The sequence below is a fragment of the Ranitomeya imitator genome, chromosome 3 (genome assembly GCF_032444005.1).
Source record: "Ranitomeya imitator isolate aRanImi1 chromosome 3, aRanImi1.pri, whole genome shotgun sequence".
In the NCBI taxonomy this organism is placed as follows: Eukaryota; Metazoa; Chordata; class Amphibia; order Anura; family Dendrobatidae; genus Ranitomeya; species Ranitomeya imitator.
The window spans coordinates 88,413,008-88,428,107 of NC_091284.1; the positions used below are offsets into that span (position 1 = coordinate 88,413,008).

At 52.0% G+C, this 15,100-nt stretch overlaps 2 protein-coding genes across 13 annotated transcripts in view; both read right to left on the reverse strand.

Annotated features, from left to right (window-relative positions):
- SPATA22 (spermatogenesis associated 22) overlaps positions 1–4,650 on the reverse strand; it is a 38,139-nt gene extending 33,489 nt beyond the window's left edge. Inside the window, exon 1 of the mRNA XM_069761065.1 lies at positions 4,542–4,650. Coding sequence (XP_069617166.1) covers positions 4,542–4,563 — 22 coding nt within the window. The 5' untranslated portion in view covers positions 4,564–4,650. The remainder of the gene's footprint in view (positions 1–4,541) is intronic.
- Positions 4,651–8,110: 3,460 nt separating this feature from the next.
- LOC138672752 (transient receptor potential cation channel subfamily V member 3-like) overlaps positions 8,111–15,100 on the reverse strand; it is a 138,086-nt gene continuing 131,096 nt past the window's right edge. For all 12 annotated transcript variants that reach the window (XM_069761068.1, XM_069761067.1, XM_069761066.1 and 9 more), the window contains one exon: positions 8,111–8,594. In XM_069761068.1, coding sequence (XP_069617169.1) covers positions 8,425–8,594 — 170 coding nt within the window. In that variant the 3' untranslated portion in view covers positions 8,111–8,424. The remainder of the gene's footprint in view (positions 8,595–15,100) is intronic.

Here is a 15,100-nt window from a genome sequence, read left to right on the forward strand (position 1 = left end):
TCACCAGTCTGGCCTCCTCATCATGTCCTCTCCTGGAGGTCCTGTCACCAGTCTGGCCTCCCCATCATGTCCTCTCCTGGAGGTCCTGTCACCAGTCTGGCCTCCTCATCATGTCCTCTCCTGGAGGTGGTGTCACCAGTCTGGTCTCCCCATCATGTCTTCTCCTGGAGGCCGTGTCACCAGTCTGGCCTCCCCATCATGTCCTCTCCTGGAGGTCCTGTCACCAGTCTGGCCTCCTCATCATGTCCTCTCCTGGAGGTCCTGTCACCAGTCTGGTCTCCCCATCATGTCCTCTCCTGGAGGCCGTGTCACCAGTCTGGTCTCCTCATCATGTCCTCTCCTGGAGGTCCTGTCACCAGTCTGGCCTCCCCATCATGTCCTCTCCTGGAGGTCCTGTCACCAGTCTGGCCTCTCCATCATGTCCTCTCCTGGAGGTTCTGTCACCAGTCTGGCCTCCTCATCATGTCCTCTCCTGGAGGTCTTGTCACCAGTCTGACCTCCCCATCATGTCCTCTCCTGGAGGCCATGTCACCTGTCTGGCCTCCCCATGATGTCCTCTCCTGGAGGTGGTGTCACCAGTCTGGCCTCCTCATCATGTCCTCTCCTGGAGGTCCTGTCACCAGTCTGGCCTCCTCATCATGTCCTCTCCTGGAGGTCCTGTCACCAGTCTGGCCTCCTCATCATGTCCTCTCCTGGAGGTCCTGTCACCAGTCTGACCTCCCCATCATGTCCTCTCCTGGAGGCCATGTCACCAGTCTGGCCTCCTCATCATGTCCTCTCCTGGAGGTCCTGTCACCAGTCTGGCCTCCCCATCATGTCCTCTCCTGGAGGCCATGTCACCAGTCTGGCCTCCTCATCATGTCCTCTCCTGGAGGTGGTGTCACCTGTCTGGCCTCCCCATCATGTCCTCTCCTGGAGGCCGTGTCACCAGTCTGGCCTCATCATTTCCTCTCCTGGAGGCCATGTCACCAGTCTGGGCTCATCATGTCCTCTCCTGGAGGTGGTGTAACCAGTCTGGCCTCCCCATCATGTCCTCTCCTGGAGGCCGTGTCACCAGTCTGGCCTCCCCATCATGTCCTCTCCTGGAGGCCGTGTCACCAGTCTGGCCTCCCCATCATGTCCTCTCCTGGAGGTCCTGTCACCAGTCTGGCCTCATCATTTCCGCTCCTGGAGGTCCTGTCACCAGTCTGGCCTCCCCATCATGTCCTCTCCTGGAGGTCCTGTCACCAGTCTGGCCTCCTCATCATGTCCTCTCCTGGAGGCCATGTCACCAGTCTGGCCTCCCCATCATGTTCTCTCCTGGAGGCCATGTCACCAGTCTGGCCTCCTCATTTCCTCTCCTGGAGGTCCTGTCACCAGTCTGGCCTCCTCATCATTTCCTCTCCTGGAGGCCATGTCACCTGTCTGGCCTCCCCATCATGTCCTCTCCTGGAGGTCTTGTCACCAGTCTGGCCTCCCCATCATGTCCTCTCCTGGAGGTCTTGTCACCAGTCTGGCCTCCCCATCATGTCCTCCCCATCATGTCCTCTCCTGGAGGTCTTTTCACCAGTCTGGCCTCCCCATCATGTCCTCTCCTGGAGGCCGTGTCACCAGTCTGGCCTCCTCATTTCCTCTCCTGGAGGCCATGTCACCTGTCTGGCCTCCCCATCATGTCCTCTCCTGGAGGCCATGTCACCAGTCTGGCCTCCTCATCATGTCCTCTCCTGGAGGTCCTGTCACCAGTCTGGCCTCCCCATCATGTCCTCTCCTGGAGGTCCTGTCACCAGTCTGGCCTCCTCATCATGTCCTCTCCTGGAGGTGGTGTCACCAGTCTGGTCTCCCCATCATGTCTTCTCCTGGAGGCCGTGTCACCAGTCTGGCCTCCCCATCATGTCCTCTCCTGGAGGTTCTGTCACCAGTCTGGCCTCCTCATCATGTCCTCTCCTGGAGGTCCTGTCACCAGTCTGGTCTCCCCATCATGTCCTCTCCTGGAGGCCGTGTCACCAGTCTGGTCTCCTCATCATGTCCTCTCCTGGAGGTCCTGTCACCAGTCTGGCCTCCCCATCATGTCCTCTCCTGGAGGTCCTGTCACCAGTCTGGTCTCCCCATCATGTCCTCTCCTGGAGGCCGTGTCACCAGTCTGGTCTCCCCATCATGTCCTCTCCTGGAGGTCCTGTCACCAGTCTGGCCTCCCCATCATGTCCTCTCCTGGAGGTCCTGTCACCAGTCTGGCCCCCTCATGTCCTCTCCTGGAGGTGGTGTCACCAGTCTGGCCTCCCCATCATGTCCTGTCCTGGAGGCCGTGTCACCAGTCTGGCCTCCTCATCATGTCCTCTCCTGGAGGTCCTGTCACCAGTCTGGCCTCCCCATCATGTCCTCTCCTGGAGGTCCTGTCACCAGTCTGGCCTCCTCATCATGTCCTCTCCTGGAGGTCTTGTCACCAGTCTGGCCTCCCCATCATGTCCTCTCCTGGAGGCCATGTCACCTGTCTGGCCTCCCCATCATGTCCTCTCCTGGAGGTCCTGTCACCAGTCTGGCCTCCCCATCATGTCCTCTCCTGGAGGTCTTGTCACCAGTCTGGCCTCCCCATCATGTCCTCTCCTGGAGGTCTTGTCTCCAGTCTGGCCTCCCCATCATGTCCTCTCCTGGAGGCCGTGTCACCAGTCTGGCCTCATTTCCTCTCCTGGAGGCCATGTCACCTGTCTGGCCTCCCCATCATGTCCTCTCCTGGAGGCCGTCACCAGTCTGGCATCCTCATTTCCTCTCCTGGAGGCCATGTCACCTGTCTGGCCTCCCCATCATGTCCTCTCCTGGAGGCCATGTCACCTGTCTGGCCTCCCCATCATGTCCTCTCCTGGAGGCCATGTCACCTGTCTGGCCTCCCCATCATGTCCTCTCCTGGAGGTCCTGTCACCAGTCTGGCCTCCTCATCATGTCCTCTCCTGGAGGTCCTGTCACCAGTCTGGCCTCCTCATCATGTCCTCTCCTGGAGGTCCTGTCACCAGTCTGGTCTCCCCATCATGTCCTCTCCTGGAGGCCGTGTCACCAGTCTGGCCTCTCCATCATGTCCTCTCCTGGAGGTTCTTTCACCAGTCTGGCCTCCTCATCATGTCCTCTCCTGGAGGTCTTGTCACCAGTCTGACCTCCCCATCATGTCCTCTCCTGGAGGCCATGTCACCTGTCTGGCCTCCCCATGATGTCCTCTCCTGGAGGTGGTGTCACCAGTCTGGCCTCCTCATCATGTCCTCTCCTGGAGGTCCTGTCACCAGTCTGGCCTCCCCATCATGTCCTCTCCTGGAGGTCCTGTCACCAGTCTGGCCTCCTCATCATGTCCTCTCCTGGAGGTCCTGTCACCAGTCTGGCCTCCCCATCATGTCCTCTCCTGGAGGTCCTGTCACCAGTCTGGCCTCCTCATCATGTCCTCTCCTGGAGGTCCTGTCACCAGTCTGGCCTCCTCATCATGTCCTCTCCTGGAGGTCCTGTCACCAGTCTGGTCTCCCCATCATGTCCTCTCCTGGAGGCCGTGTCACCAGTCTGGCCTCTCCATCATGTCCTCTCCTGGAGGTTCTGTCACCAGTCTGGCCTCCTCATCATGTCCTCTCCTGGAGGTCTTGTCACCAGTCTGACCTCCCTATCATGTCCTCTCCTGGAGGCCATGTCACCTGTCTGGCCTCCCCATGATGTCCTCTCCTGGAGGTGGTGTCACCAGTCTGGCCTCCTCATCATGTCCTCTCCTGGAGGTCCTGTCACCAGTCTGGCCTCCCCATCATGTCCTCTCCTGGAGGCCATGTCACCTGTCTGGCCTCCCCATGATGTCCTCTCCTGGAGGTGGTGTCACCAGTCTGGCCTCCTCATCATGTCCTCTCCTGGAGGTCCTGTCACCAGTCTGGCCTCCTCATCATGTCCTCTCCTGGAGGTCCTGTCACCAGTCTGACCTCCCCATCATGTCCTCTCCTGGAGGCCATGTCACCAGTCTGGCCTCCCCATCATGTCCTCTCCTGGAGGCCATGTCACCAGTCTGGCCTCCTCATCATGTCCTCTCCTGGAGGTCCTGTCACCAGTCTGGCCTCCCCATCATGTCCTCTCCTGGAGGCCGTGTCACCAGTCTGGCCTCCCCATCATGTCCTCTCCTGGAGGTCCTGTCACCAGTCTGGCCTTCTCATGTCCTCTCCTGGAGGTGCTGTCGCCAGTCTGGCCTCCTCATTTCCTCTCCTGGAGGTCTTGTCACCAATCTGGCCTCCTCATTTCCTCTCCTGGAGGTCCGGTCAGGGTGATTTTACCACAGTGATTGCCGCCAAAACTTAATGGCAGAATAGTTTTTCCCCCATTTCATCCCACAGTTAGTTGATCACATCCACTCATGGAGGCAAGTGAAACAAAAAAATAAATCATTGACTACTGCTCCGAAATCCGCGGATCAGCCAATGACGGACGGAGAACAACGAGGTGGACACGTCCCACCATCATGTGCTGTATATCACTGGTCACACGCGGAGTTCCTGACACTGCGGTGCCGCCCGCATTACTCTGCTCCCGCCCACGTCCCTGTCACACGCGCCCACCTGGGGGGAGACTTCTCTTCATCTTCACCGCGTGACGCTCCCGCCCGTTTTCTTCCCGCCAAGGCCGCGCGCGCCGCGCACAGAAATGGAGAGGGCGGGGCGCATAACTGGCGGCTGAGGGCAGAGGCTCCGCCCCCTCTTGGCGCCTGCGCGGGACTGCAGCGTTATTCTGGGGTTGTACTTGTATGTGGTTATGTGGTGCATTATAGCATCCCTTATACAGACTCGTATGGTGACTTGTGTTATTAATAAACCCATAATATAAAACACAAGCAATTAATGATTTAACCTAGATAATACTTCAGTTTTGGGGTAAAAATATCTGTTCTGCTTATGTTGGGCTCTGTGTGGGGGTGGCAGTGGTAAGTGCTGTATGGGGGTCTCTGTGGTAAGTGCTGTATGGGGGTCTCTGTGGTAAGCACTGTATGGGGGTCTCTGGTAAGCGCTGTATGGGGGTCTCTGTGGTAAGCGCTGTATGGGGGTCTCTGTGGTAAGCGCTGTATGGGGGTCTCTGTGGTAAGCGCTGTATGGGGGTCTCTGTGGTAAGCGCTGTATGGGGGTCTCTGGTAAGCGCTGTATGGGGGTCTCTGTGGTAAGCGCTGTATGGGGGTCTCTGTGGTAAGCGCTGTATGGGGGTCTCTGTGGTAAGTGCTGTATGGGGGTCTCTGTGGTAAGCGCTGTATGGGGGTCTCTGGTAAGCGCTGTATGGGGGTCTCTGTGGTAAGCGCTGTATGGGGGTCTCTGTGGTAAGCGCTGTATGGGGGTCTCTGTGGTAAGCGCTGTATGGGGGTCTCTGTGGTAAGCGCTGTATGGGGTCTCTGGTAAGCGCTGTATGGGGGTCTCTGTGGTAAGCGCTGTATGGGGGTCTCTGTGGTAAGCGCTGTATGGGGGTCTCTGTGGTAAGCGCTGTATGGGGGTGGCAGTGGTAAGCGCTGTATGGGGGTGGCAGTGGTAAGTGCTGTATGGGGGTCTCTGTGGTAAGCGCTGTATGGGGGTGGCAGTGGTAAGCGCTGTATGGGGGTCTCTGTGGTAACTTACCTCCCAACTGTCCCGGATCCAGCGGGACTGTCCCGATTTTGACAGCCCCGCGATCCTGGGAGGGACATTAGTTGTCCCGCAGTGGTTGGGAGGTGTGCGGATCAGCCTCATCCCTGCAGCCTGAGCACAGCACACCACATATTGGCTGCTCTGTGCCCACAGGACCTGTGAGAAGGTCACAGGAGGGGAGGAGCAGGGGTCACATGATCGGGACCTCCGTGGATTGCAGGACTCGGCTGTGCTGGTTGCCAACTTGCCATGGTGCTGCTGGATGAGGTGTATGGAGCGGAGCTGAATGTGTGTGAGGTGTATGGAGCGGAGCCGTGTGTATGAGGTGCATGGAGCGGAGCTAAATGTGTACGAGGTATATGGAGCGGAGCTGAATGTGTACGATGTGTATGGAGCGGAGCTGAATGTGTACGATGTGTATGGAGCGGAGCTGAATGTGTACGGAGCGGAGTCGTGTGTGTATGAGGTGTATGGAGCGGAGCTAAATGTGTACGAGGTGTACGGAGCGGAGCCGTGTGTGTATGAGGTGTATGGATCGGAGCTGAATGTGTACGAGGTGTATGGAGCGGAACGCGTGTGTACGGAGCGGAGCCGTGTGTGCAAAGTATGGAGCGCAGCCGCGTGTGCAGGAGTAGCTATGTGTGGCAATTATACGGTACGAAGTATCATGTGTGGCCATTATACAGTATGGAGCATCATGTGTGGTCATTATACAGTATGGAGCATCATGTGCAGCCATTATACAGTATGGAGCACTGTGCGGCCATTATACAGTATGGAGCATCATGTGTGGTCATTATACAGTATGGAGCATCATGTGTGGTCATTATACAGTATGGAGCACTGTGCGGCCATTATACAGTATGGAGCACTGTGCGGCCATTATACAGTATGAAGGACTATGTGTGGCCATTATACAGTATGGAGCACTGTGCGGCCATTATACAGTATTGAGCATCATGTGCGGCCATTATACAGTATGGAGCACTGTGCGGCCATTATACAGTATTGAGCATCATGTGCGGCCATTATACAGTATGGAGCACTGTGCGGCCATTATACAGTATGGAGCACTGTGCGGCCATTATACAGTATGAAGGACTATGTGTGGCCATTATACAGTATGGAGCATCATGTGCAGTCATTATACAGTATGGAGCATCATGTGCGGCCATTATTGGGACGTGGATATAGGTGTGACTAGTTATGAATGGGTGTGGTCAGAGGCGTGGCCTAAAATTTGCCGCTCTTTCCCATGTTCAAAAGTTGGGAGGTATGGGTAAGCGCTGTATGGGGTCTCTGTGGTAAGCGCCATATTGGGTCTCTGTGGTAAGTGCTGTATGGGGTCTCTGTGGTAAGCACTGAATGGGGTCTCTGTGGTAAGTGCTGTATGGGGTCTCTGTGGTAAGCGCCGTATTGGGTCTCTGGTAAGTACTGTATTGGGTCTCTGTGGTAAGCGCCATATTGGGTCTCTGTGGTAAGCACTGAATGGGGTCTCTGTGGTAAGCGCCATATTGGGTCTCTGTGGTAAGCACTGAATGGGGTCTCTGTGGTAAGCACTGAATGGGGTCTCTGTGGTAAGCACTGAATGGGGTCTCTGTGATAAGTGCTGTATGGGGTCTCTGTGGTAAGTGCTGTACGGGGTCTCTGGTAAGCACTGTATGGGGTCTCTGTGGTAAGTGCTGTACGGGGGTCTCTGGTAAGTGCTGTACGGGTGTCTCTGTGGGGAGTGATGTACGGGAGTCTGTGGTAAGCACTGTATGGCGTCTCTGGTAGGATCTGTACGGGGTCTCTGTGGGAAGTGATGTACGGGGGTCTCTGGTGGGTGCTGTATGGGGGCAGCTCTTGGTGATTGACAGTTCTCTCACATAGCGAGAATCCCATCAATGACCTGGAGCGGCAGCGCCAGATCTCTAAACTATATTCTCTCCGAAGCGCCAGAGCATTTCAGAGCACAGTACACCGACCACAATCCTGCAGTCGGCTCTGAGTGGTGCGGCCTGTGGCCGGGGCAGCATGAATCAGGTGACAGGTTCCTCGTAGCACTTGGTGCTCTCCATCATTTAGGCTATGTGCACACTTTGCAGATTCCACTGCGGATTTTTCCGCAGCGGAATTGCAAAATCCGCAGTGAAAACCCATCGCGGTTTTTACTGCGGATTTATCGCGGTTTTTACTGCGTTTTCTTCTGCGGATTTTCAACTGCAGTTTTCTATTGGAGCAGCTGAAAATCCGCAGAAAAGAAGTGACATGCTGCGGAATGTAATCCGCAGCGTTTCCGCGCGGATTTTTCTGCAGCATGTGCACAGCATTTTTTGTTTCCCATAGGTTTACATTGAAATGTAAACTCATGGGAAACTGCTGCGGATGCGCAGCGGTCAAATCCGCTGCGGATCCGCAGCAAAATCCGCAAAGTGTGAATATAGCCTTATGGTGCCCACAGTAGTGTTACCCACAATCAACCTCTACTCACCGTTTGTGAGCTCACTGTTCACCCATCGTAGACAGATAATAATCAGCCATGAATTTGAAGCCCTTTATTACAAGCAACTAAAATATAAACTGAAATGCATTTGAAAGATTTCTGTGATATGATTCTCATCTTTTTGATGTGATGAGCCTGCTCTGCAGTCGTATCCTGGGTGGAAAAGTGAGGGCTCACGGCGATATTACTGCAATGTACAAATATATGAGGGGACAGTAACTGGTAAATCTAATATGACTGGTTTGGGCACTAGATTCTGTGATAGGACCCTGATCCACGGAACTAGTGGAATTTTTCCCCTAATGTGGGGTTGTTAGCATCTGCCCCCTAGGGTTTATGTCTTCCACTGGATCAACATGTTAGGCTAAAGGTTGAATTTGATGGACTTGTGTCTTCTTTCAACCAAACTGTTTCCAGGTACGCATCCTCTTCATTTTCCCACTGAATTGAAGTTTCTTCTTTCCGTGTAGATATATCCATTTCATCAATTGCCGGTATACGGGAGCAGACAGATTCTTCATCTTGTAAAAAAAAATGTAAAAAAGTGATTCATAGTTAATTACTCTTACTTTAAACCAACAAAACCCAACAATAAAGCAACCTAATTACTTTTAAAGTTGTTTTCCGGTTTTGAAAATTCCCTGTCTGCCAGTGCAGTTATTTTTTTTATAACAAAGTTGTGGTTTACTCAACCTCCGTGACAGCCCTGCAGCCAATACCTAAGCTCAGGGACCTGCCAAGGCACTCAGTCGCTGATCTCACTGATTGGCTGCAGTGTTGTCAGCGTGACGTCAGCGCTGCAGACACTGGAAGAGTCAAAGATCCAGAACTGGACCTGACCAGGGTGAGTAAAGAACAGTTTGTCCAGGGTGAGTAAAGCAGAGTTTGTCCAGGGTGAGTAAAGCAGAGTTTGTCCAGATTGAGTAAAGCAGAGTTTGTCCAGATTGAGTAAAGCAGAGTTTGTCCAGATTGAGTAAAGCAGAGTTTGTCCAGATTGAGTAAAGCAGAGTTTGTCCAGGGTGAGTAAAGCAGAGTTTGTCCAGATTGAGTAAAGCAGAGTTTGTCCAGGGTGAGTAAAGCAGAGTTTGTCCAGGGTGAGTAAAGCAGAGTTTGTCCAGGGTGAGTAAAGCAGAGTTTGTCCGGGGTGAGTAAAGCAGAGTTTGTCCAGATTGAGTAAAGCAGAGTTTGTCCAGGGTGAGTAAAGCAGAGTTTGTCCAGGGTGAGTACAGCAGAGTTTGTCCAGGATAAGTAAAGCAGAGTTTGTCCAGGGTGAGTAAAGCAGAGTTTGTCCAGATTGAGTAAAGCAGAGTTTGTCCAGGGTGAGTAAAGCAGAGTTTGTCCAGGATAAGTAAAGCAGAGTTTGTCCAGATTGAGTAAAGCAGAGTTTGTCCAGGATAAGTAAAGCAGAGTTTGTCCAGAATGAGTAAAGCAGAGTTTGTCCAGGGTGAGTAAAGCAGAGTTTGTCCAGGATGAGTAAAGCAGAGTTTGTCCAGGGTGAGTAAAGCAGAGTTTGTCCAGGGTGAGTAAAGCAGAGTTTGTCCAGGGTGAGTAAAGCAGAGTTTGTCCGGGGTGAGTAAAGCAGAGTTTGTCCAGATTGAGTAAAGCAGAGTTTGTCCAGGGTGAGTAAAGCAGAGTTTGTCCAGATTGAGTAAAGCAGAGTTTGTCCAGGGTGAGTAAAGCAGAGTTTGTCCAGGATAAGTAAAGCAGAGTTTGTCCAGGGTGAGTAAAGCAGAGTTTGTCCAGGATAAGTAAAGCAGAGTTTGTCCAGGATGAGTAAAGCAGAGTTTGTCCAGGGTGAATAAAGCAGAGTTTGTCCAGGATGAGTAAAGCAGAGTTTGTCCAGGGTGAGTAAAGCAGAGTTTGTCCAGGGTGAGTAAAGCAGAGTTTGTCCAGGGTGAGTAAAGCAGAGTTTGTCCGGGGTGAGTAAAGCAGAGTTTGTCCAGGGTGAATAAAGCAGAGTTTGTCCAGGATGAGTAAAGCAGAGTTTGTCCAGGGTGAGTAAAGCAGAGTTTGTCCAGGGTGAGTAAAGCAGAGTTTGTCCAGAATGAGTAAAGCAGAGTTTGTCCAGGGTGAGTAAAGCAGAGTTTGTCCAGGGTGAGTAAAGCAGAGTTTGTTTTTAAAACAAACTGAAGCCCAAGGACAGGTTTTCTGAATCCATAAAACTCCTTTAATATAAAATGTTTTTTTTTTTATATATATTTCCTCCTTTGGGTACTTGTCCATGTGGCACCCCTAGAGGTATTTGCCACAAATATAGTTACTGACACTGAATACAAATACTAAAATAGCAAGACTGCACTACCTCCTCCGGCCAGAAGGGGGAGCTCCAGAGACTCCCCTTGATCCATTCTGGTCTGAGAGAAGAACTGGCAGTTGGGCAGTTGGGCTAAGGAGCTGAAAGTGAGAGGTTATACAGCTGAATTCCTAACAGCCCTATGACGGTTTCCAGGCCCAAATCACCGGCCTGAGGAGAAGAGGGATAGAGAAAAAGGACATTGTGAGAACCGGGTAGCATTAATCACTACCCAGAGCAGGTGCAAAGACGGATACCGGATCCGTGGCTGTATTCATTACATATAATACAGCAACCGGAAAAACGTGAGGTGATATCAGCTTCACTAGGGTCGGACGCAGCAACAGACACAGAGTTCAGCGGTACTCCCGGAGGGGGTAAGCCGATAAAAGGACTCGGGTTGCCCGTCGAACCAGGACCCGGAGGGGACAGATTGGGCCGGCAGCCAGTTCACATACAGCAGCAGGGCCACACAGATATTGCGTACAATAAGAGGCGAAGACCCCGGCAGGGTCAAAGTAACTCAGAGTTCCCATACAGACTCCGGTGACAGAACTGGTTGTAAATCCTTTATTGTTAAAGTAAACTGGTTAAACGTTTCAGTGCCTCAGTCTTTCATTTGGACAATAGCTATCTATCCAGGATTGGGATCATCGCCGCTGGGAGAACCTGCTGCTGATCAAGTAAGTGCCTGTTCCCTCACGATACCCTTTACACTGTGCATTGCCTGAGGCCACAGCACCGGGTCAAGCCACCCGTGACATCCCCCTCAAGAGACAGACCCCATTGGTCCGGTGCTGGGTACTCCGGTCTCTCGGGCGTCACAATTGGCGTCACGAACAGGATTCAGCCAGCCCGTATACCGGGTATTGTGTGCCGTGATTGGAGCCCAAAACTGTGAAAACTTGGATGAAAAATCTTGAAAATTGACTTTATTAAAGAAAATTCCATTTCCCATTAAAAACTATTGAAAGTGACTTTTCCCCATTGGTTATAATGGAGTAAAGATGGCCGCCATCACCTCATAACCGTTAGGCACGAGACTGTTAATTGAGCTACGCCATTACCTGAGCCCCAGTCTGACTGAAAAGCTTCAGAATCCGCCATTACAGAGCGCGCGGCGGGCGGGAGCAGCAGGGGGGCGTGTCATTGTGGGCGGCACCAAGCTGAGCGCTCTGACGTCAGAGCAAGGGGAAAACCAATCCTGCTGCACAGCGGAACGAATCTACACTATCCCGACGGAAGCGGAGGACCGGAAGGGTCCGGATTAACTAAGGGGGCACAGTATGTCGCAGCACGGAGACGCCGCAGCACCCGGCGACGCTAATGCAGCTGAAAGACAGAGTGTCGATAGAGAGTCCGGTAGCGCAGCGGTGCAAGGAGTGGCGCCCATCATGCCTGTGCTGATGCCATATACCCCGGGTGGCCCGTGGCTTCCAATGTATGAAGGTGAGCCTAATACCCTTGACGATTTCAGAGAAAAGATGCTGGCCCATTTTGACATGTTCCCCGTGGGTGAAGTTCAGCGTGTTAGTCTCCTGATGATGCAGTTAAGTGGCCATGCTAAGCGAGAAGTCACAGCATGGGCAGCTGATCTAAAAGGCACTGTTGAACGCATATTTGCTGGATTAAAGGCTACATTTGAAACCACTGCCAGCAGCAAAGCTAAAGTACGATTCTTTAATTGCAAACAAAAAGCTAATGAGGGCGTGAGAGACTTTGCCTTAAACCTGCAGGAAGCCCTTAAATCACTTACACTGGCTGAACCCATTTTTAACACCGGAGCGGATAAACTGCTAAGAGATCAATTTATTGAGGGACTCTACACCCCTTCTCACCGGGGGCATGTGAGCATGCTTGTTTTTAAGAACCCTGAATTGACATTTGCCAAATTAAAGGAGAGCGCTATACGTCTCCAGCTGGCAGAGGCACCTCGGGATCAGGAGCCTGTGCAACCCATGGCAGAGGTTCCTCAACAACAGGGAGTGCCAGTGACATCAGCTATGTCCGGGGCCATTGCTAAGCCCCTGGGGCGCAGTACTAATGAGGCTCTTCAACAAAAGCTTGACTCTTTAACTGATGTTGTTGCTTCAATGGCTAAAATCATGCAGGAGATGAGAGGACCCAAGATGGAGTTGGCAAACCGTAGAGAAGATGTTCCATGGATGAGACCCCGGAGATACCCGACATGGAGAGGACGACCCCGCGACCGCTACCAACCGGATGGACAGCCCATTTGCCGCCGTTGCCAGCAGCCAGGCCACTTTGCACGAGATTGTGATTTAAACGGGAATCCCCTGGGAATGCGGGCCGCTTTGCAGGAATGAACTTTCAAGGCCCAACACCCTGGCACGACAGGTACATCGGAGGACGACCCATTATCCCTATCGTGCTGGACGGAATTCCCCTCAACGCTTTGCTGGACACAGGTTCCCAGATTTCATCTATACCGTATATCCTTTATAAGAGGTACTGGGCTGATGCAGATATTGATAAAGGGCCCTCTGATGTTGAACTAGATATATGGGCCAGTAATGGTAAGTTGGTACCGAAACTAGGATTCAGGGAGATGACCATAAAGATTGGTAAAGTAGAATTGAAGAAACAGGGTATAATTGTTGTTGATGTTGACTGGCGGAACGGTGAACCAACTGTATTGATAGGAATGAATGTGTTAGAGAACTGCTTTGCCGAAGTTATTTCTGTCTTACAGCAAATTGCTGAAACTGCCCAATCCTACCAGCAGAGAGTTCTCCGGAGGGAAATAAAAGTATTGATGTTAAGGCAACAGGTAGAAGTTGCAGGTGGAGAAATTGGCAGTGTGAGGGTAAGTGATCCGACATCTATTGTAATCCCACCAAAAACAGAAATGCTGGTATGGTGTAGAGCAGCCATTGGTACTAAGGGACGAGATTATCAAGCCTTAATAGAACCAGTGTACACCGACAGCAGGCCCACTATACTCACAGCACGAGGGGTAGTCGAGGTACACCGGGGACGAGTGCCGGTACGACTTTTGAACTGTGGAGAGGAAGAGGTCACTTTGCCAAGGTATGCTACAGTGGCAAAGCTATATACTGTTGACAACAATGCCATCACAACCATTGAGCCCTTAGAACCAACCTGTCAGGTGGAAGTCAACGGCTCAGATGGAGGATTGGTGCCAACAGCTACACGTGGGCATAAATTCAACACCTACCCATCAAAAACAAGGGGTGTATAGGCTAGTGACGGAATATGAACAAGTCTTCAGTAAACACCCATTGGACTTCGGACGGATAGAAGGGGTAGAACACACAATCCCCACCGGTGACCATCCCCCAATAAAAGAAAGATATAGACCCATACCGCCCGCTCACGATCAGTGTGCAAAAGATATGCTGCGGGAGATGAAACAGGCCGGGGTAATAAGAGACAGCTGTAGCCCCTGGGCGGCCCCTCTAGTGATTGTTAAAAAAAAGGATGGAACCATGAGAATGTGCGTAGACTACCGGAAGATTAATAACATCACCCATAAAGACGCCTACCCCTTGCCTAGGATAGAAGAGTCCTTAACTGCTTTGAAATCTGCTAATTATTTTTCCACCTTAGACTTAACAAGCGGGTATTGGCAAGTCCCTGTGGCTGAGAGAGATAAGGAAAAGACGGCATTCACCACACCAATGGGTCTATGTGAATTTAATCGCATGCCGTTCGGACTCTGCAACGCATCCGGTACCTTCCAGCGGCTGATGGAATGCTGCCTCGGACACAAGAACTTCGAGACCGTCCTCCTGTACCTAGATGATGTGATCGTCTACTCAAAGACTTACGAACAACACTTAATAGACCTGGCAGAAGTGTTCGAAGCCTTATCCAGGTATGGCATGAAAGTCAAGCCATCCAAATGTCACCTTCTCAAGCCAAAGGTACAGTACCTGGGACACATCGTGAGTTCGGAGGGAGTAGCACCAGATCCCGAGAAAATAAGCGCCATAAGGGATTGGCCAAGACCTATCAGCGCAAAAGAAGTGAGACAATTCCTGGGATTGGTGGGTTACTATCGCAGATTTATAAAAGGATTTACCAAGTTGGCAAGACCCTTGCAAGACACCTTGGTAGGGCAGACGAAGAAACCTTCAAACCGAAACCCTCCTTTTCAGTGGAACGACGAAAGGGAAGACTCCTTTGAACAACTAAAGAAGGCACTAACCGGAGAAGAGGTTCTGGCATACCCAGATTACCATCAACCTTTCATCCTCTACACCGATGCCAGTAATGTGGGACTAGGAGCGGTGCTGTCACAAAAGCAAGAAGGTCGGGAGAAAGTCATCGCCTTTGCAAGTAGAAAGCTCCGGCCTACTGAAAGAAATTCAGAAAATTACAGCTCCTTCAAATTGGAACTACTGGCAGTAGTTTGGGCTGTGACTGAACGTTTCAAACACTATCTGGCCGCTGCAGAATTTATTGTCTATACTGACAACAATCCGTTGACCCACCTGGACACAGCCAAATTAGGTGCGTTAGAACAGCGATGGATAGCCCGGTTATCTAATTACAACTTCATAATCAAGTATCGAGCAGGTCGCAAGAATGGAAATGCCGATGCCCTATCCCGGATGCCACACTTGAGAGATGTAGAAGAAGAAACGGGGGAGCTTGAAGAAATTGAACTACCAGCCTTCCATCATCCCAAGGCAAAACATCATCAGTCAAGTACCTATCAGAAACAACAAGAGGTGAATTTTAATCCGT